Raw genomic sequence first — 21,899 nt, 5'->3', positions numbered from 1 at the left:
TACAATTTTGTCCCTGGTGTCCGTAGCACTTTGGTCTTGGCCATGGTGGAGAGATTGGGATGTGATTGATTGTGTGGACATGTCTTTTATACAGGTAACCAGTTCAAACAGGTCCAAAGAATACAGAGTAGGAGGGCTTGTTAAGAAAAAATAACAGATCTGTGAGAGCCAGAATTCTTAATTGTTGGTAAGTGATCAAAACTTATTTCCTGCAACTAAACGCAAATTATTTTAAAATCATACACTTTGATTTTCTGGATATTTTTAATTCTGTCACATTTGAAGTGTACCTACGATAAATATTAGACCTATATTACCCAGATTGGCACCGCACCAGGGCAATCGGGAAGTGCCGGAATTGTCACATCTAATGGATGAGGCAATCCCAAGCAGCTGCAGGCATCTATTTAAAGGCTAAGGGTGCCCAATAAGCATGGGTCTCCCGAGCCTGAGAATACCAGTTCACAGCTGTCAGGCTTTATTTTGGCTGGGTATCAAAATTGGTGGGGACCACACGCTGTTTTTTTTTTTAATTTATTTAAATAATTTAAATTAAAAAAAAGCTGCATGCAGTCCTCTTATTTTGATATACAGCCAAGATAAACGCACGGCTGGGGGCTGCTGCCTGTAGCCATATGCTTTATCTGTGCTGGGTATCATAATATCGGGGGACCCTACGCCATTTGTTTTATTTAGTTATTTCGTTTTACACCACAATAGAGACAGTGCCTGTGATTCCAAACAGTTAGACCCGCTGTCACACAGAGTGAGGGCGTGGTGTGACTGCAACCACTCACAGTTGACGGGACTGCCAGTGGGCAGGGAAAGCAGTGCATAGGCATGAGGGATAATGAGTGGCACCAGAAGTAGTGTTACTCAGTAAGTATAACACACCTGCTCTAATCCCCCTAGGCCTTTCTACCACCAATTTAAAGAGCATGATTTGGATCCCCATGATTTGGATTACAGTGCCTGTGATTGGTTGCAGCCAGGTGCTGTCACACAGGCTGGGGGCGCATCTGACTGCAACCAATCCCAGTTGCCGGTGGGCGGGGAGGGCAGTGCATATGGATGAGCAATAATGAGCAGCCCTGGAAGAAGGATGAGTGGCCATGGGAGCAGTTACAGCCGCACCATAGACTCGGTAAGTATGACGCGCCGCTTGCTTCATTCTTATTATCTTTATTTTACCTTTATATATTTTTCTTTTATTTCCAGAGTGTCGGATCATTAGTCTGAGAATTCTGGGGGCCGGCACTCTGGTACTTTTGATATCGCGCGGATCTGGACTTTTACAGTCCAGGTCCGCTCATCACTAATTATCTGTAGAAACAACATGGACAGAAGTTTGCTGGCCTGCAGGATAAAAGAGAAGTGAAAAAACATACAGATATACTAAGGCTATGTTCACATGTTGTGCTTTTTTGCAGCGGTTTTTTTTCATGAGTATGTTATTATGAAAATTAAAAGAGTACCAGCAAAACCTATGAGATTCCAGAAATGTCATAAACACACCTGCTTTTTTCTCCTGACTGAAATGGAAAACTTCGCATTTTTGAAAGAAGCATGTCAATTCTTTCAGCGTTTTTGCGGCTTATGTGGTGAATGAAACTAACGTTATTTAAACATGTACTTTAGATAAATGACACCAAAAACGTGGCAAAAATATAGCAAAGAAGGAAGGAAAGAACGAAAATGGTGCACGCACATTTAAGAAAACCAATATCATCTCCCATTTATGAATACCATTTGGCATATTTGGTGGCCGTCAATTACCATCTATAACTTGCAGAACATGAGTCTATAGGATAAATGAGTTTGTATTGGTGAATCGCTCACTGCTCCTGTAGAATAAATGTATAATGGCCAGCAGACTTCCACATCATTCCTCCTGCCTTCCATGCAAACAAAGGTCTTTTTATCATGTTGTAAGAAAATTCATACTGATGTAATGTGGCCAGATTAAAATGTTCTTCGATTCCACAGTAAGTGCTCTGCGGTTACATTATGCACACATTCAACATACATTATGTAATTATGCAGCAAGCCTTCTTGGCTATAGAAAGTACCACGGAACAAGCTACCGCCCTAGTGTGATCCTTTGTCTGTATGCTGACGCATCCTACCAAAAGGAACTAACAGGTTAATTTTGCATATAGCATGCACCTCCCCGTGAGAATTGGCACAAATGGCAAATTACCAAAAAAATAAGCTAAATGAGCAATCAATGCCGCACTGTCTTTAAGTGGGATTGATTGATGAGGAAAGCTTCTCAGTCTTATCTGTGTGTTCAAACACCGGCCTGTGATATAAAGCAAAAAATGACAAATTACTCAGAGCTAAATTAGGAACTGGGCAAGGAGCCCCCAAGTCTCTGGTGGACAGACAGGTACCATTAAGTGCAGGACAGATGGAGGGAATCTTAGCAGTAAGTAAACATCTATCCATATCTTTTTTTTCTTCTGCTGAGTGAAAACACCAGGCTCTTCCAATGGGAAATCTGTCACAATGCATCTGCTGCTGATACATGATACAGCACAAGCATAGGTAATGCACCAGCCTATGTCTGCGATGCAAACATTCCCCAGACACCGCACGTTCTTTAACCATTTAGAACCACGGGGCCTGTCTGATCCCTGACTGCGCACATGCCGGGGGCGCAGCCATAATAAACCTTTGTCTTCTCGCGGCGCAGAGAGGAGGGAAACTGGTTATCATAACCCAACATACTCTGGGTGGTCTTTCTAATAAGCAGACTCACGCTGGTGTTAACTGGGTACCAGTGACAAGAACACTGGACGCTTATTTGGTGAACATAATAAAATAAAACATTCAATATAAAACACATAATAAATAGCTTAATAAAAAAGGAAATGCATAAAAGCGACAATGTACGTAGTTTCAAGGTAGCACACAGATTCAGGAATATATAGCATTAGATGGAGTCGTAGATAGGGATGAGATATATTAAGGAAAAGATAAGCAATAGATACAGTGCTTTGCGAAAGTATTCGGCCCCCTTGAATTTTTCAACCTTTTTCCACATTTCAGGCTTCAAATATAAAGATAAAAAATGTAATGTTATGGTGAAGAATCTTTTTAAACAAAATAAATAACTGAAAATTGGAACGTGCAATATTATTCGTCCTCTTTACTTTCAGTGCAGCAAACTCATTCCAGAAGTTCATTGAGGATCTCTGAATGATCTAATGTTGTCCTAAATGACTGATGATGATAAATATAAGCCACTTGTGTGTAATCAAGTGTCCGTATAAATGCATCTGCTCTATGATAGTCTCACTGTTCTGTTTAAAGTGCAGATAGCATCATGAAGACCAAGGAACACAACAGGCAGGTCTGTGATACTGTTGTGGAGACATTTAAAGCCAGATTTGGTAACAAAAAGATTTCCAAAACTTTAAACATCCCAAGGAGCACTGTGCAAGGGATCATAATGTAATGGAAAAAGTATCATACCACTGCACATCTACCAAGAGTCGGCCATCCATCCAAACTGTCATCTCAAACAAGAAGACGACTGATCAGAGATGCAGCAAAAAGGCCCATGATTACTCTGGCTGAACTGCAGAGATCTACAGCTGAGGTGGGAGAGTCTGTCCATAGGACAACAATCAGTCGTACACTGCACAAATCTGGCCTTTATGGAAGAGTGGCAAGAAGAAAGCCATTTCTCAAAGATATCCATAAAACATGTCATTTAAACTTTGCTACAAGCCACCTAGGAGACACACCAAACATGTGGAAGAAGGTGCTCTGGTCAGATAAAACCAAAATCGCACTATTTGGGCCCAATGCCAAACAATATGTTTGGCGTAAAAGCAACACAGCTCATCACCCTGAACACACCATCCCCACTGTCAAACATGGTGGTGGCAGCATCATGGTTTGGGCCTGCTTTTCTTCAGCAGGGACAGGGAAGATGGTTAAAATTGATGGGAAGATGAATGGAGCCAAATACAGGACCATTCTTAAAGAAAACCTGTTGGAGCCTGCAAAAGACCTGAGACACGGATGGAGATTTGTCTTTCAACAAGACAATGATCCCAAACATAAAAGCAAAATCTACAATGGAATGGTTCACAAATAAATGTATCTAGGTGTTAGAATGGCCAAGTCAGAGTCCAGACCTGAATCCAATCGAGAATCTGTGGAAAGAGCTGAAAACTGGTGTTCACAAACTCTCTCCATCCAACCTCACTCAGATCCAGCTGTTTGCAAAGGAAGAATGGGCAAGAATTTCAGTCTCTCGATGTGCAAAACTGATAGAGACATACAGTACCCCAAGTGACTTACAGCTGTAATCGCAGCAAAAGGTGGTGCTACAAAGTATTAACTTAAAGGGGACGAATAATATTGCACGCCCCACTTTTCATTTATTTTTTAAAAAAGTTTAAAATAAGCAATACATTTTGTTCAACTTCACAATTGTGTCCCACTTGTTGTTGATTCTTCACCATAACATTAAAATTTTTATCTTTATGTTTGAAGCCTGAAATATGGGAAAAGGTTGAAAAATTCAAGGGGACCGAGTACTTTTGTAAGGCACTGTAAGTGATAAATAGGTAGACATGATATTCAATACATGGATAAATGTGTTAAAGGGAACCTGTCATCAGAAATTTTGCTTTAAACCTAAAAGTTTCCCCCTCTGCAGCTCCTGGGCTGCATTCTAGCAATGTTCCTGTACTTTTTGTGCCCCCTTTGAAACCAAATTAAACACTTTATAAAGTTGTACCTTTTTGCCTGCAATTCTTGTAAATTCTCCATGGGGGCGGGCTCTCTTGCGTCCATTGCTGTCCCTCCTGCAGATTGACGCTGTCCCCCATTGCTCCATTTCATATCCCTGGACGCCGCCCACTGCGCCCGAGGTGCCGTGCACGCGAGGATCGCTGGTGACGTGGTCGCAGGCACGAGAATATGGGCGGCGCTGTGATTGTATCGCAAGTGCCCGCCCATAATCACGTGACCGCGATCTCCTCTCTGCCTCCAGTGTTCTGCGCAAGCGCTGGAAGATGACCCGACGTCACCTTCTTCCCATCCTGCCCTGCAGCAGGAAATAGATGGGAGGAGCGGAGCAGCACAGGATACAAGGAGACGCGGAGAGGATCTGAGCGATGTACATAGTAAAAAAAACCATGTAAAATCAAACAAAGACACATTGTCTTCTGAAAAGTGAAAAGCACTAAACGTTTGGTTTTTTTTGTAACCTGTGCTGTGCTGCTCCGCTCCTCCCATCTATTTCCTGCTGCAGGGCAGGATGGGAAGAAGGTGACATCGGGTCATCTTCCAGCGTTTGCGCAGAACACTGGAGGCGAGAGGAGATCGCGGTCACGTGATTATGGGCGGGCACTTGTGATGCAATCACAGCGCCGCCCATATTCTCATGCCTGCGACCACGTCACCAGCGGTCCTCACGTGCACGGGACCTCGGGCACAGTGGGCGGCGTCCAGGGATATGAAATGGAGCAATGGGGGACGGCGTCAATCTGCAGGAGGGACAGCAACGGACGCAAGAGAGCCCGCCCCATGGAGAATTTACAAAAATTGCAGGCAAAAAGGTACAACTTTATAAAGTGTTTAATTTGGTTTCAAAGGGGGCACAAAAAGTACAGGATCCTTGCTAGAATGCAGCCCACGAGCTGCAGAGGGGGAATCTTTTAGGTTTAAAGCAAAATTTCTGATGACAGGTTCCCTTTAAAATAGGTACATTAGCAATAGAAAGGTAGCTATAATATGCGAGACATACAGATATATAGGTAGGTAGAAAGTTATGCTATCCAAAGATTTACAAAGCAGGAATAGATAAATACGTACGAGAAAAAGAAATATGTGATGCATGGACAGGTAGACGATTGAATATCTCTATCAATTCACAAATTTAGAAAATACAACATAAATCAATATTCGCCAAAAGGATGTCAAAAACAATAAAATTTCAGAGAATGTAAAAGATAAAGAAGAAGATACCATATATGCTTAACTGTAATAGAAGGATGATAGATAGATAGATATGCACGCAAAGTTATAACAGCATAAGCCAAAACAAGGGTATAAACTCCACACATCAGCCTTAATATCCATTTAAATACATTGGGAAAAAAGGAAGACTTTGAAGCGTAAAACGAACTATACAGACTATTTATCTGCCCATGAGTAACAACGTTTCATCTCACAAAAATAAACTGAAGAGAGAGGTTCAGTTTGTTTTTGTGAGCCAAAACGTTGTAGCTACAGATGGGCAAATAAACAGCCCGTTTTATGCTTCACAAGTCCCGGAGTGCTGCCTTCCCTTTTTTCTCAAGTGTAGCGTTTCTGTATATGAATGATCGAGAATAAAAACAGAGGCGCTCCAATGGGTGAATCAATAAGGTAAAAATGCTGTGACCTCTTTGTGGAGAGGCTCACTTGTACCAGTTTTGATAAGCAGGCAAAACGCTGAGGTCCGCTTTGGAAGAACTGGCTGCTGCTTGATCGCAACTTCCCAAAGGAAGCCATGGATAAATATAGAATTGAAAAAGAAAAATGAGACACTTCTAGTGTTACCAGTAAAGAAGAATATTCTTTATGTAAAACTTCATGAAACGCGTTTCAAGGACATTACGTCATCTTCATCAGGCATGTTATAACAAAACTGCATAAGATAGTCATTCAGATACACAGACGGAAAGTTCCTGTATATGGATGACCGATATATGGATGATTATCATTCCCCTTAAGTTTTCTGGAATAAAATAATTGTAAATCATGGTGCCCATCATATAACAACTTGTATTTGACCTTCTATCATTCAAGACTGAAAGAGGCATCACTACCAACGGCTACCAATTTACTATAATTTATGCTATAAAACGATTGGATTTCGTGGTGCATTGAGTGACAGTGATGCGCCCAATATATAAGGAGGCACACCTTATTCCAGCCAGCTTTTGAAGAAGACCTGTGTGTAAAATGCCTGTCTTAATAAAGTCTCATAGTATTTGTTCAATGGACAAGCTCATCAATCACAATCCCATGCCTAAGAATCCTGTAACCACAGAAATGTTATTTTTTATGCCGGGAGTCTCCTTTGTTGTCTGATGAAAGTACATTTCATTGTATAATTGTAAAATTTCTTGGGCTGTTTTTTCTTTTCCCCAAGTGTTATTTTTGGAGCAATTAAAGGTTTCTATACAAAGGCCTTCTGCAGTTGCAGATATTAAGAAAAGGACATGAAAAGGATTGTGTGATGCGGCTTCTCCTTTAGGGGTTTTCGGCTGTGTACCTTTGGAGACACACGTTTGGAATTAATACATTTCAATGCTTGTCTTTTATCAGCTGCAGCACAAAGAACTAGGCAGCTCTTTTGGAAATAATTATTTGAGAAATGCATGTCTTTTTGGTAATGCTAAGCCCCTTTTAAGTTGCCTATGGATTTTCTTTGTTTTTATATCTGCGTTTGCTTTAATCCAGGTTTTCCCATCCATCTGGTTTTGAAACATAAAAAGAATGAATTGCATTGGGGGATCTTCCTCGTGTGCTGGATATAGGGGGTTAAGCACACCATGTGGTGTGGTATCTGGCCATCCGGTTGTAGTCTGAGCATCAAGGAAACGTAATAGTCCATGGTATATTCTCTGACCTGGACATTTGCTTTGGTAGATGAGAAAATAGCAGTCTCCTGATGTGCTGATTCATTTAATGCATTACTACATCCCACGATAAGAATGATTGTAAGGCGTGTTTACTGAGGTACAGCTGACATTTCGAGGAATTAAGATCCATAGTCTTGGAAAACTATCTTATACAACAGTTGTATAAGAGCAGAAGCGCAAATAGAGCTGCAGCATAGTAGGGGCGAGTCCTTCGTTGGGTGCCAATGGAGGTGCCATACTGCCTTGCTCAGGGTATTTACATCACACAGGCCTATGACAGTAAACTGAATGTTTGCCCCTTGTGAATGAAGGCTTGGCTATTACCCTGCAGTAGATACCCTAAAAAAAAAGGGCACAACACCATGCACCCGCCCCGAGCATGAAAGGATGAAGGGCCTTGAAGCAAAGGATAACCATTTTCTGGCCAAAACCTGGACACGGTATATATTTCACAAAGACTATAATACAGGAGTGACTTGTTTAATTACTCAACCTATGTCAACAAGGATCAGCTTCACGCAGTCTTAAATTGAGCACCGATTTAGGACATTTCCAGTGTAGATGCAAAAAAATGATCTCTCTCCAAGTTCATCTGATCTGTATAAATACAGAGCTCTCAGAAATTCACCACATTAGGCTGATCTGTAAAAACTTGTGGTTGTTTCTCGCTCAATATAAACTGGACAAACGAAATCCCGTTCTAGATAAGTCTATAGATTCTATGTTTGGGAGCGCATTATAGTGGAAAGAAATCAGTGTGTCCTGATCAGCCCAGGTCCATATGTTTCACTGCACATTCATAACATTAGAAACCATACTTAGGCGCAGAGTAAGCGGCTTCCCTTTCAAAGGGCTCGGGTTTCAGTAATAGCAGCGAGCAGCAGTGCCAATGAGGTCTTCACACATTCATATACTTAATCATTTCCACATGGTCTTTGCAATTGAAATGCAAACTTCTGAAATGCATACGCCTAGTTATCTTCTGAGAACACAAGCCCTTTTCTTACTACTCCCTGAACTTCTCCAAGCCTTCAGGTTGGGTAACCAAGGATTGGTGGGGTGTGAGGTGAAGCCTGCTGTCACACCAAGCTCTAAGCCCTCTTTGTGTTATAGAACAGGCTTGCAGCCGGCGAGGGACCGCAGCCAGGACAAACTCATTATGTGGCTGTCTGCACAGCCTGTGCATCAACTGAAAAAGACAATTACTAGGCAGATCCATCTAAATGGGAATGTCGTTTACAGCTTGAAGTAACTGAATACACAGGATTGAATTAGTATTAAGTGCCCCTGCAGAATTGCTATTCTTTCAACTCCCCTTTTAGCAGGCCAAACCCGCCGACTTTGACCGGACCGACCCATGATCTAATGTATATGGCACTATTCCCCAACTCCAGTCCTCAAAAGAAACCAACAGATCAGGTTTTCAGGATCTTCTTACTATTTCAGAAATGTTGGAATCATCAACTCTGCAGGTAATTAAATGATCACCTGTGCAATACTAAGGAAACCCTGAAATCATGCACTGTTAGAGGCTCTTGGGGACCGGAGTTGGGGAACCCAGGTGTATGGGGACCTCCAGTCTCTTCACTGACAGCAGATGTCGGGAAAAGAATGATCAGGCAGTTGAATTTCAACAATGTCAATCCTATTGTTCTCCCTGGACATAAGCTACTGCCAGAAGTGCCCGTCAGCAGCTAAAGGCCCCTTTACACATTAAGACTTTCTAGCTATCCCACCAGCGATCCCAACCTGTCCGGGACCACTACAAAGTCTCTGGTGAGTCGCTGGTGAGCTGTCAAACAGGCATACATTACATCATTATGGACGTGTCAAAGCAGCTTTTTGAAAGGGAAATCGCTAACGAAGTCGTTGTAACGGTGTCAAACACACTGATGCATGCTGCACAGCGGTAAACAAAGGACCAAAAAATGGTCTGAAAGATTTGTAGCAATCATCAATCTCACAGCAGGGGCCAGGTCGCTGATGCGTTTCACACACTGCAATGTCGCTGGGGAGGTTGCTATTACGTCACAAAACCGGTGACGTTACAGCGATGTCGTTAGCGATGTTGCAGTGTGTAAAGGGGCCTTAAGTCCCCTCTCCCCATACTAAACACATGCATGCTTGAGCTAATGAAACGAGCTTGTAAATGAACAAGGGGGATTGGGAGAAATAGATGTTCGGCCATAACGTATATACGGCGTTCATGCCTAAGTGTGTTCTGAAGGCCATTTTAATTTGTGACACATGCCTTGGCAACCACTATTTCACTATATGTGGCTAGCTCTGCAGAAATACACTGCACAATAAATAAAGTTATAATAGAGAAGCAGGAATTATAAGAAAACAGCACAAAATAAAGGATAATTATAAAGGAAAAGTGAAGAAGCAAAGATGATTTTAATCGATGGCCTGTATTTAGTTCTGGTGTACATAAGATTGCATTGAGCAAATGTGTTCCTGGACCGCACTATTGTCTAATTTGATGCTAATATATATATATAGCCCTTGTGTTCCTTTTTCTCTAATAGTTATAACACTTATTACTATATACACTTTTTATAGATGTACCCACACTTATTGCTTAAAAATACATTGTACTGGAGAATACAGGATATGTAATCTACAAGAGTAGCTGCAGGAGTGGAGCTGTACTGTAGTTCATGAATACTTTCTTGATTATCCGTATGAAATTGCCGAGTGTTGCCCTCCATCTCTGCAGAATTTACCATATTACTGTGATCAGAACTGTGAAGTCCACTGGCCAATGACTTGCTGCCATGAATGCAGCCCCGAAGCGAGAAGTCATAGAAGTAGAGGTACAGCAAATTGGGAGATTTGAATTGCCGAAGTAGAAAAGTGCGTGACTTCTCATGGGTCAACTTCCAAATCAAAGCGTTTTCAGTTAATTGGAGAAATGTCATAATGTCCTACAGTCAGGAAAAGTCTGTAAAAAGACATCGCGATGCTGCCATCCAACATGCATACACACTGCAATCCTTATCCCTGAATATAACACAACACACTGGCACGTGTCAATGTCTGTAATTCATCAGCTACAAAGGACGGTTTTTCAGGGAAAATTGTGGATGACTTTCTATTGTAATAGAGCTGATAAATTAAATACATTTCAGCTGTACTGCGTGTCACCACTATTACACAGCCAAGAGGTGCTTCGTGTTACGACCGCTCGGGGACCACAGCTAAATAAAAACCTTTGTAATTCCACTATATTTTTTATTTCATTTATTTTTCCTAAGTGAGACTGATAAAATGCAGGTATTACAATTTCTCCAAAGCCATGTAACAGTTTCCTTCTCTGTCACAAAGAAAGGGTCTTTCTTTCGCAGGCACGGAGAGGATAATATGATACTTCTCAGAGACAAATGCATTCTGGGACACAGACTGGCAAACACAATATGAAGCATTTTATTAAGGAAATACATTAGTCTCTGAAATGTCAGGTGTCACAGAGGACAAGTTTAATGACTTACTTGAAATGACAGATGAGATCCATTTTAATATATATATAAGAAAACAAATACTGTGCATAGCGGTAACCTCTAGGGCTATAAATATTTCTGACTTCTAAGACGGACTGATTATTACAGTATGATGCAGATTTATTACAAATGTGTGCTGTACAATACAGTCTGTTAGTAGGAATAAAAATAAAAGTATACTGCCCTGCTGTACATTACAAGACCATACACCGCCCTGCTGTACATTACAAGACCATACACTGCCCTGCTGTACATTACAGGACCATACACTGCCCTGCTGTACATTACAGGACCATACACTGCCCTGCTGTACATTACAGGACCATACACCGCCCTGCTGTACATTACAAGACCATACACCGCCCTGCTGTACATTACAGGACCATACACTGCCCTGCTGTACATTACAGGACCATACACTGCCCTGCTGTACATTACAGGACCATACACCGCCCTGCTGTACATTACAAGACCATACACTGCCCTGCTGTACATTACAGGACCATACACTGCCCTGCTGTACATTACAGGACCATACACTGCCCTGCTGTACATTACAGGACCATACACCGCCCTGCTGTACATTACAAGACCATACACCGCCCTGCTGTACATTACAGGACCATACACTGCCCTGCTGTACATTACAGGACCATACACTGCCCTGCTGTACATTACAGGACCATACACTGCCCTGCTGTACAATACAGGACCATACACTGCCCTGCTGTACATTACAAGACCATACACCGCCCTGCTGTACATTACAGGACCATACACTGCCCTGCTGTACAATACAGGACCATACACTGCCCTGCTGTACATTACAGGACCATACACTGCCCTGCTGTACATTACAAGACCATACACTGCCCTGCTGTACAATACAGGACCATACACTGCCCTGCTGTACATTACAGGACCATACACTGCCCTGCTGTACATTACAAGACCTTACACCGCCCTGCTGTACATTACAAGACCTTACACTGCCCTGCTGTACAGTACAAGACCATACACTGCCCTGCTGTACATTACAAGACCATACACCGCCCTGCTGTACATTACAGGACCATACACTGCCCTGCTGTACATTACAGGACCATACACTGCCCTGCTGTACATTACAAGACCATACACCGCCCTGCTGTACATTACAGGACCATACACTGCCCTGCTGTACATTACAGGACCATACACTGCCCTGCTGTACATTACAGGACCATACACTGCCCTGCTGTACATTACAAGACCATACACTGCCCTGCTGTACATTACAAGATCATACACCGCCCTGCTGTACATTAAAAGGCCTTACACCGCCCTGCTGTACAGTACAAGACCTTACACTGCCCTGCTGTACATTACAGGACCATACACTGCCCTGCTGTACATTACAAGACCATACACTGCCCTGCTGTACATTACAAGACCATACACTGCCCTGCTGTACATTACAAGACCATACACTGCCCTGCTGTACATTACAGGACCATACACTGCCCTGCTGTACATTACAAGACCATACACTGCCCTGCTGTACATTACAAGACCATACACTGCCCTGCTGTACATTACAAGACCATACACTGCCCTGCTGTACATTACAAGACCATACACTGCCCTGCTGTACATTACAGGACCATACACTGCCCTGCTGTACATTACAGGACCATACACCGCCCTGCTGTACATTACAGGACCTTACACTGCCCTGCTGTACATTACAGGACCTTACACTGCCCTGCTGTACATTACAGGACCTTACACTGCCCTGCTGTACATTACAAGACCATACACTGCCCTGCTGTACATTACAGGACCTTACACTGCCCTGCTGTACATTACAGGACCTTATACTGCCCCACTGTGTATTAGAGGACCACACAGTGCTCTGATGTACATTACAACACCATAAACTGCCCTGCTGTACATTGCAGGACCTTACACTGCCCTGCATTACAGGACCATACACTGCTCTGCTGTACATTACAAGACCATTCACTGCCCTGCTGTACATTACAGAACCATATACTGCCCTGCTGTACATTACAGGATCATACACAGCTCTGCTGTACATTACAGGACCATCAAGGCCCTGCGGTGGAACACATCAAGGACTTGCGGTGGAACGCATCGAGGACCTGCGGTGGAACGCATCGAGGACCTGCGGTGGAACGCACAGAGGACCTGCGGTGGAACGCACAGAGAACCTGTGGTGGAATGCGCGCACACACACACATGCGGTGATACTGCACTGCTCCGTGGACCTGGGATGCAGTGGAATACGAGGGCCTACCATGGATTACATTGAGGACCTGCAGTGGAATGCATTGATGTGTTCCCACTGTAGGTCCTTGCATTCCACAGTACTGCCGGCCAGAAGCAGTACAGTATCACCAAATGTTTGTGTGTGTATATACAGCATGTGTGTATGATGATCCTGTGATCCAATCTGTGTGCGTGGGTGTGAGAGAGAGAGTGCCGGCCGGAAGCAGGGGAGGACCGCTATGGCGCACACAAGGATCTGCTGGTAGCGCCCATTGTAAATCAAAGGTGGAACTGGGAGAAACACAGATGTCAGTGGTCTAGCAAGTATGATGTGACTGGGGGGGGGGGGTCTTTTTTTTCTTTTGGGGGGGTTAAAAGTACCTTCAACCCCTGTCTCCCCAAAAATAAGTCCTACCTCAAAAATAAGCCATAATGCATTGTTTGGGGCAAAAAATAATATATGACAGTGTCTTATTTTCAGGGAAATATGGTAATAGTAATTCAGGACATGTAACTTTTATTGCTGTACGTTGCCCCATTGTGCTGCTGTAAGCCCTGGAAAATTTAATTTATAGTCGCATACTGCCTAGTTAAACGTATGTTAATGCGAAATGAATATTCACCTCTTCCCCTTTGGACCAGCATAAGCTTAACTCTAGAGTACTGATGAGCGAGTGTTGTCGCCACTGCTTGCTGCTCGACCGAGCATCGGGGTGCTCGAGTGCTCACGGAGCTCGGCTCAGTATTGCGGGTGCTTGAATATTTCATCAATGAACAACGACCACAACGCACAGGCTTGCTACACTGCAGGCACCCCCTCTCCCAGGGTATAAAACTACCTTCTCAGATGTAGTGCGACCAAAAAGAAACCCCCACCATCCCTTCCATCGGAAATGCTTCATGTATGGCTGGCTGTATGTGGTCGGAGACTAAAACAGGCCAATTATTGACTTTCCATAATGCTAGCTACTTGCGTCGAGCTTATCCAAGCATCTAACCAGTTTGAATCGAGTAACAAGCATTCCAGCATTTTATTGCTCACCATCACTATTCAAGAGTTCAGCATTAACGGAGGAGCATAGGCTACAAAAAGAGGAAGCAGTCACGATCCGCCATCAGATTCCTGAAAAGGTTACTGGTCAAAAACCCTAGACGTTACTGCAAAAGATCTGCAGCAAGTTATGCTGGCAGCTGGCAATGAGGTTTCAGTTTTCACAGTAAGGCTGGGTTCACACATAGCGACAGCGACAACGACGTCGCTGTTACGTCACCATTTTCTGTGACGTAACAGCGACCTTGTAAGTCGCTGTTATGATCGCTGCTTAGCTGTCAAACACAGCGACGCAGCAGCGATCATAACGTCGCTACATGTGCAGAGAGCAGGGAGCCGCGCACACTGCTTAGCGCTGGCTCCTTGCTCTCCTAGCTACAGTACACATCGGGTTAATTAACCCGATGTGTACTGCAGCTACATGTGCAGAGAGCAGGGAGCCGCGCACACTGCTTAGCGTTGGCTCCTTGCTCTCCTAGCTACAGTACACATCGGGTTAATTAACCCGATGTGTACTGCAGCTACATGTGCAGAGAGCAGGGAGCCGGCACTGGTAGCGAGAGCGGCGGAGGCTGGTAACGAAGGTAAATATCGGGTAACCAGGGAAAGGGCTTCCCTTGGTTACCCGATGTTTACCCTGGTTACAGCTTACCGCAGCTGCCAGATGCCGGCTCCTGCTCCCTGCTCGCTTCATTTTGTCGCTCTCTCGCTGTCACACACAACGATGTGTGCGTCACAGCGGGAGAGCGCCTTTGAAGAAAACGAACCAGGGCTGTATGTAACGAGCAGCGATCTCACAGCAGGGGCCAGATCGCTGCTCAGTGTCACACACAGCGAGATCGCTAATGAGGTCACTGTTGCGTCACCAAAACCATGACGTAGCAGTGATTTCGGTAGCGATCTCGCTATGTGTGAAGCACCCCTAAGGCACATGCTTTATACCACATTTGTAATCTAGGTTAAACACACACACAGACACACACACTGCCTTGCAAAAGTATTGATACCTTATGAAACTGTTCACTTTTTTTTCCCGTAAACACACAAACTTAAATGTATTTTACTGGGATTTTATGAGATATGCCCACACTAAGTAACAGGTAATTGTGAAGTGTAACGGAAATGATACAGGGTTATTTAAATATTTTACAAATATAAAATCTGAATATACAGGTGGAAAATTGTGATTTTGTGATCCCAACAGCATGCTGCCACCACCATGTGTGACGGTGGGGATGCTGTTTGCAGGGTGATGTGGAGTGTTCGTTTTCTGCCTCACATAGCTTTTTGCATTTAGTCCAAAAAGTTCTACTTTGGTCTCATCTGACCAAAGCACCTGCTTCTAACATGCTGGCTGTGTCCCCCTACATGGCATGTGGAAGTGAGATCGTTGATTTTGTAAAGGTTTTTTTGTGACAGATACAGTTTAGGTGGAGTCCCATCATATGTGCTGGCTTTTTCAATGGATGTCACTTGGGTACTCATTATAGAATAAAGTTTTTGGAGTCTGTCATTTTGCTGGACAGATAAAACTACATACTGAGGGTAGTGTGTGTGATCACTTGAATCATAATTTTCCCTTCAAACCTGAAGGTCAATAAAAGGTAGATGAATCATTTTTAGAAGAAAATATTAGCACCGAGAGTTCATGTAATTCCACACTATTTACTATTGTTCCTTTGTTTTCTTCCTTTCCTCTATTCTCCAGTCATTCACAACACCCACTGGGAAGCAATGTTTCCTCACTCCTGAGATCCTACTCGGCTCTAGACAGACACCCAACATCTGGCATGGGAGCGGGGTGTGCCTGCTAGGCACCATCAGCTGTTATCTTAATGAGAAGAACATCTAACCGGACACATTTCTGCAACATTACTTCTATAACATGGACTCATTTAGAGGACAAATTAATATGTAAGACTATACCCCACTCCATTATGGCTAGAAACAAGGTACATGCCGATTACCTGCTCTGAGACATAACAGTGCCTAAAAATAAAACGATAAGCATTGGGATTTTCTTCCTTTACTGTTTGTATTAGCAAACAATTATATAGTCCAAAGGCTTTGTTAGTTTACAAGGCACTGTTATCTTAGGCAGTTCTAAATCTTTGAGTATTTTGGTTGGTGCAGAAACAAAGCAGAAGCTGCAGCAAAATGTTTAACAGGAGCGTGCTGCTTTAAAAAGGTTCACTACAGAGTTTTCTCGAAAAGAAGACAATGTCATACTTTTTGCCCCGAAAAATGCACTAGGGATTATTTTCAGGGTAGGGCTTATTCACGGGGAAACACAGTTGGGGGATAAGTGGATAGGTTTAAACCCCTCCCCCCCCCTCCCAAAAAAAACAAAACAAAAAACAAAAAAAAAAAAACAACAGATGATCCCCCCTCTTCCCATGAGACTCATATTTATCAGACCCCGAACATCTGTGTCGTTCACAGCCTTGCCTGCGATCTTCGGCAGGCGCTCCCAGCAAGTCTGCACCACGCAGTCCTACCCTGCTTCTGGCCGACATACTTACATACATCTACATTAGATCGCACACACTGATATACGCACACAGATATCAGATCACAAACACACACTCACCACATCTGGCGATATCGTTATCCTCCGGCTGACAGGGGAACCTAGACACAGTGCAGTGGAGCGCAAGGACCTGCGGTGGAACGCATCGATGCGTTCCACTGTAGCTCTTCCATGTGTTCCACCACAGATCCTCCAATGCGCTGCGTCCCAGGTTTCCCTGTCGGACAGAAGCAATCGGTATTGCAGTATGTGGAGAGTGTGTGTGATCTGATGTGTGATTGTGTGTGCAATCTGATGTTTGATTGTAAAAGAGATCTGATATGTGTGGGTGTGCAATCTGATGGGTGTGGGTGTGCGTTCCACCACAGGTCCTTGATGTGTTCTGTTCGGCATCTGATGAGTATGATTCCAGTCTTCTGTCTTCTTTCTTCCCTCTTTTAAAGGTGTCTGATTTCTATAAGGAAGCGTCCTGCAGTATTCTTGAATATTTTTTTCGCTGCATGGACACTCTATTATTAAACCAAGACTTGGGCCTATATTCTGAGTAGGGTTTATATTTAAGCCTTAGGCTATGTACGCACGTGTGCGTATTGCATGCAGTTACGCTGCGATCTGCACCGCAGCGTAACTGCATGCATCCTGCGTCCCCAGCACAATCTATGAAGATTGTGCATGAGACGTGCGCATGTGGCGTATTTGAACGCAGCGATTCGGCTGCTGCCCGAAGCGTGCGTTCTAAGAAGTGACATGTCACTTCCTTCGTGCGCTTTGCATGCTGTCTATAGGGAGAGGCAGCATGCAGAGTGCATGAATTCTGCAGGCACCAGGCGCTTCAGAACGGAGCTTTTCAGCTGTGCTCTGAAGTGGACCTTTTGTGTGCGGTGCAGAGCGCACACGTGCGCACATAGCCTTAAGCTGAAAATGCTGAAAATTCCTGCCAAAGCTTATTTTCAGGGAAACACGGTAGGACAATCATCTCTTTTCATTTCACGTTTCCCCTAGGTAAAAAAATAAAACCTCTACTTACCTCCCGTACCGATGCGGTTTCAGCAATGTGATGGCTCACACGGGGTCGTGATATCAGGTGAGCCGCGTGTCCAATCAGCGCCGGCTTCCTTCTCTGCGCCTTTGAACTAGACGAGTTTATCAACAGGAAGTAACGGCTGTGATTGTGCTCACTTCCTGTTGATTGTACGTTTGGTCCAAAGGCGGGGAGAAGGAAACCAGCACTGATTGGACGCAGGGCTTGCATAACGTCACCAACCCATGTGAGCCCCGACACAGCTGGAACCGCTCCAATACGGGAGGGGAGTATAGGCTTTATTATTTTACCTGGAGGAAACATGTGGAATCAGACGGAGATGTCCTAGTAGTGGACAACCCCTTTGAAGAAAAAAAAAAAACATGTATAGAAGAAGACACAGTTAAGAAATACTCACCTTTGGTAACGCTGATAACTCCAACAGAGGATGTTGTTGTTGGTTCAGTCAGGACAGGAAGCAATGACAGCCCATTCTTGGGTGCACCTGATTAGTGACACTTGTGAATGGCTGCAGCGGTCAGGTCCATGGAATGGGACATCAGCAGAGAAACATTCAATGACATTACATTCAGGTCACCTCTTTGCTTCCAGTCCCACTGTAGAAAATCTGTAGCAGAAATTCAAGTTGTGGCAGATTTTAAAGTCCGCCCTAACCTCTTTCAAAGTGATCCACATGGTTGGTGTAATCCACAATTCGTAGGCACACCTGATTGAAAAATCCACAGTATTTGACTCCCCTGTGGACGTACCATTAGGGAGACGTTCTTTACTAATAGTGGCGTTAATCAGAGCGATCACCCCAAACAGAGCTGCTGCTTTTATTAAACTAGGTTGGAAAATAGAGCTGTAACCAAAGGCAAGTAACACCTTCTAGACACAAGTAGCAAACTTTAGCTTAATATTTATGACATCATTTGTAACTGAAAATATTAAACTTGCTCCATTATTGTAGGTAACGAGTTATAGTCAGGACGGTCCATCTGTACACAACCTATGCATTTGCTTCTTTCAAATAGCTTGTAAATATATGTGATCCTTTATGGACAGGCAGGTGTCAGCCATCTGGTCATTGTTACTGCAGAACAGTGAGAAGCTAACACAATAGCGCCCCCATCTTATCTGATGTATGTGACAATTAAGCTGATGCAGAAACAATATTTGCATTATTTCCTAAGTCTAAGGGCAGAAAATTGCATGAAATATTAACATGAATGAATTACGGAGGGGGCACCCATCTGCCACATATTCTAGGATGGTCTCATTTGATGGGACGACTATTCAGCAGGAATAATGTGCTTACCTCCCAGTGACTGAACACCAGCTGGGGGCTGGCCAGGCCACTTGTCCTCTTTCTGATTTCATCAGCAAAGCCAAAGCTTTCGGCCACGGGTAACATTGCCTTAATAATGAACATGTCTGTTCCTTCTTTCATCTCCTCCAACAAGATGCGACCTTCTCTTTTAGACAGGACCCCATACACACGACCTGCAAAAGTGTTCAAAAGACAAACAAACTGTGAGCCCAGAGCCTTGGACTGAAAACATCATCCTGCCATGGGAAAGTCACGCTCTGCTCATAGTAATTTGCATTTGGACTATTTTTTAAGCAATTAATACATATTTTGTGACTATGTACAATCCTGTAACACTGTCGCTTCATATTTTATATGCTGCTCCAACTGGCAGTTAATAATGTGACTTATTGGTGGTGATTAATCCCCGTTATAATGAACACACAAACGCAGTGCCATAACATACTTGAGAACACTTGACACAATTTGCTACTTCTGCCAATCACAATAGCAACCATTGAATCATCAGTCAGTGAGGTATTCAAGGGGATCTGTCACCAAACGGTATAGATTCAACAGATTCATTCAACCTGGTGAGGCTGATGTACTTATTTTGAAAATACATGTCAGAATGGCTGAATAATCATTTATGAAAGTTTTTTTCAATCTCTAACTAACCTGATTAAAAGAAACCTGTCAGGTCTGGGAACATATTGCTAATCCCTGCCTAACCGTCCCTGTATACACTAGCATAAATAAAGAGAGCTTTAGAAAAAGTATTTCTAAAGATCTTTTATCTTATGCTAATGAGCTAACTGCTCGTGGTTCTGGGTACATATGACACCTGACATGTTCCATTTAACAACTCATCAGCGTTCCTCCTCCCTGCTGCTGCTGCTATCTCCCACTGCTTAGTACAAGCTGCAGCTGTCAATCAGGCTGAGCGGTTGGGTGGGCTCTGATGGAAGACACTAGGACTGATGCGCTGTCTCGCTCTATAGCTCAAATGATGAACTATATTAATATCAGGATAATGCAACCTTTCTGACATGGATTTTGAAAGTAAATACACCAGTCCAAGAGAGATATTTAATAATGTATGCAGCTTGTATTGTGACCTCTGATGACAGATTTTCTTAAAATAATTTAATTAGCAACATCATATCACACTTTAAACAGGTTATCCATTTTTTTTGTCTACCATTCACCTAAAAACAAACAAGCAGGTACTGTAGCTGCGAACAGAGGCCTGGCGGTGGAACAGAGCGGTCACTACGGCTCCTGCCAGTGATTCAGCTGATCCACGTCAGCAGGGCAGCTTCTTCCAGACTGCTCTGTAGACAGGGCGTGATTGCTGGCATCATGCCGATGGATAGTTAGCTTCCTGCAGTTAGGCAGCGGGGAGCTGACTGTCAATCAGCATGATGTCAGCAGTCACACCCTCACAGTAGAGAAAAGTGTAAAAAAAAGCCGACGTTCTGTTAAAGCCGCTGAATCGACGGCAGGAGTGGTCAGTGACTGCTCTGTGCCGGCAGATATCGGCATCGGGCACAACAGGCAGGTGGTTAGTTTGTAAAAAAAAAATGTAAAAAATAAAGTAAAAAAAAATAAATAAATGAAATAAAATATATATATATATATATATATTTGTGTAAAGGATAAGTCTGTACAACCAACAGAAGGGGCACCATCTACTTAACAGTCATTTGTGGGATCTAGGAATGGTGTATAAAATGTAAGGAGGACTTTAGAAAATCTTAATAAAGGCAGGCTGTCTACATACTTTACAAGGCTTTGATCTCCACTAAAGTTCCTTTGTTGGGCGAGATAACATATCACAACGGAATATATCAAATATATACGATTATTCACAGACTTATGACGAGCACAAAATGCCATTCAATGCTAAAGAGCAGCCATTGCCTAGTCAGAAAGCAAACATTTTATTTTCTATGATTTGTCTTTATGGAATAATGTACGCTTTATTGTACATCATAGGAATATTCAGGATTATAGGCATATTCAGGGGCCCTTGACCCTAGGACACCAGGGCCACAGGCATCCTGCATTTCTACAAGTCAAACATCATGGTAGGATATCTAGTCAATCATTAGAGATAAGCAAAAATATTCACACTCCCCCGGTTCGGTGTCCAGTTTGGTTCTTCATGGCAGCCATAACAGGGACATTCACTAACCACTAACCTGACATCTTAGGGGCCTCTGCCAATTACTAGGCCACAAAGTGTTATGACGTGTGTCATGCCATGATGATGCAGGGGCCTTGTATGTGAAAAAGGCACCCACAATGCCAAGCAAGGTGAAAACTATCCTGGTCTGGCTGCCACAGAGGACCGAACTGAACAGACCAGGCTTGTATGAACTAAGTGCGAAAATTACTTATCATACAAGCCTTTAGCTGCTGCAAAACCATAGAGATTTCAGCAGTCTCCTTATCTTCAGAGGCAGGATAACAATGACAAGTGACACCTTTATACACAGTTATATACACAGGATCCACCAATCAAGATCTGGGATGTCATACCTGACCCTGCTCCCC

The 21,899-nt window shown here is 43.4% G+C and overlaps 1 protein-coding gene across 1 annotated transcript in view; it reads right to left on the bottom strand.

Moving 5' to 3' along the window:
* Nucleotides 1-21,899, bottom strand: part of EFL1 (elongation factor like GTPase 1) — a 472,312-nt gene that overhangs the window by 13,765 nt on the left and 436,648 nt on the right. The window contains exon 19 of the mRNA XM_075345858.1: nucleotides 19,350-19,534. Within this exon, the coding sequence (XP_075201973.1) occupies nucleotides 19,350-19,534 (185 nt within the window). The remainder of the gene's footprint in view (nucleotides 1-19,349; nucleotides 19,535-21,899) is intronic.

This window comes from Anomaloglossus baeobatrachus, chromosome 4 (genome assembly GCF_048569485.1).
Source record: "Anomaloglossus baeobatrachus isolate aAnoBae1 chromosome 4, aAnoBae1.hap1, whole genome shotgun sequence".
NCBI classification, from domain to species: domain Eukaryota; kingdom Metazoa; phylum Chordata; class Amphibia; order Anura; family Aromobatidae; genus Anomaloglossus; species Anomaloglossus baeobatrachus.
Note: the sequence above shows the minus strand (reverse complement) of the source record. Positions and strands in the feature narration are given on the sequence as shown.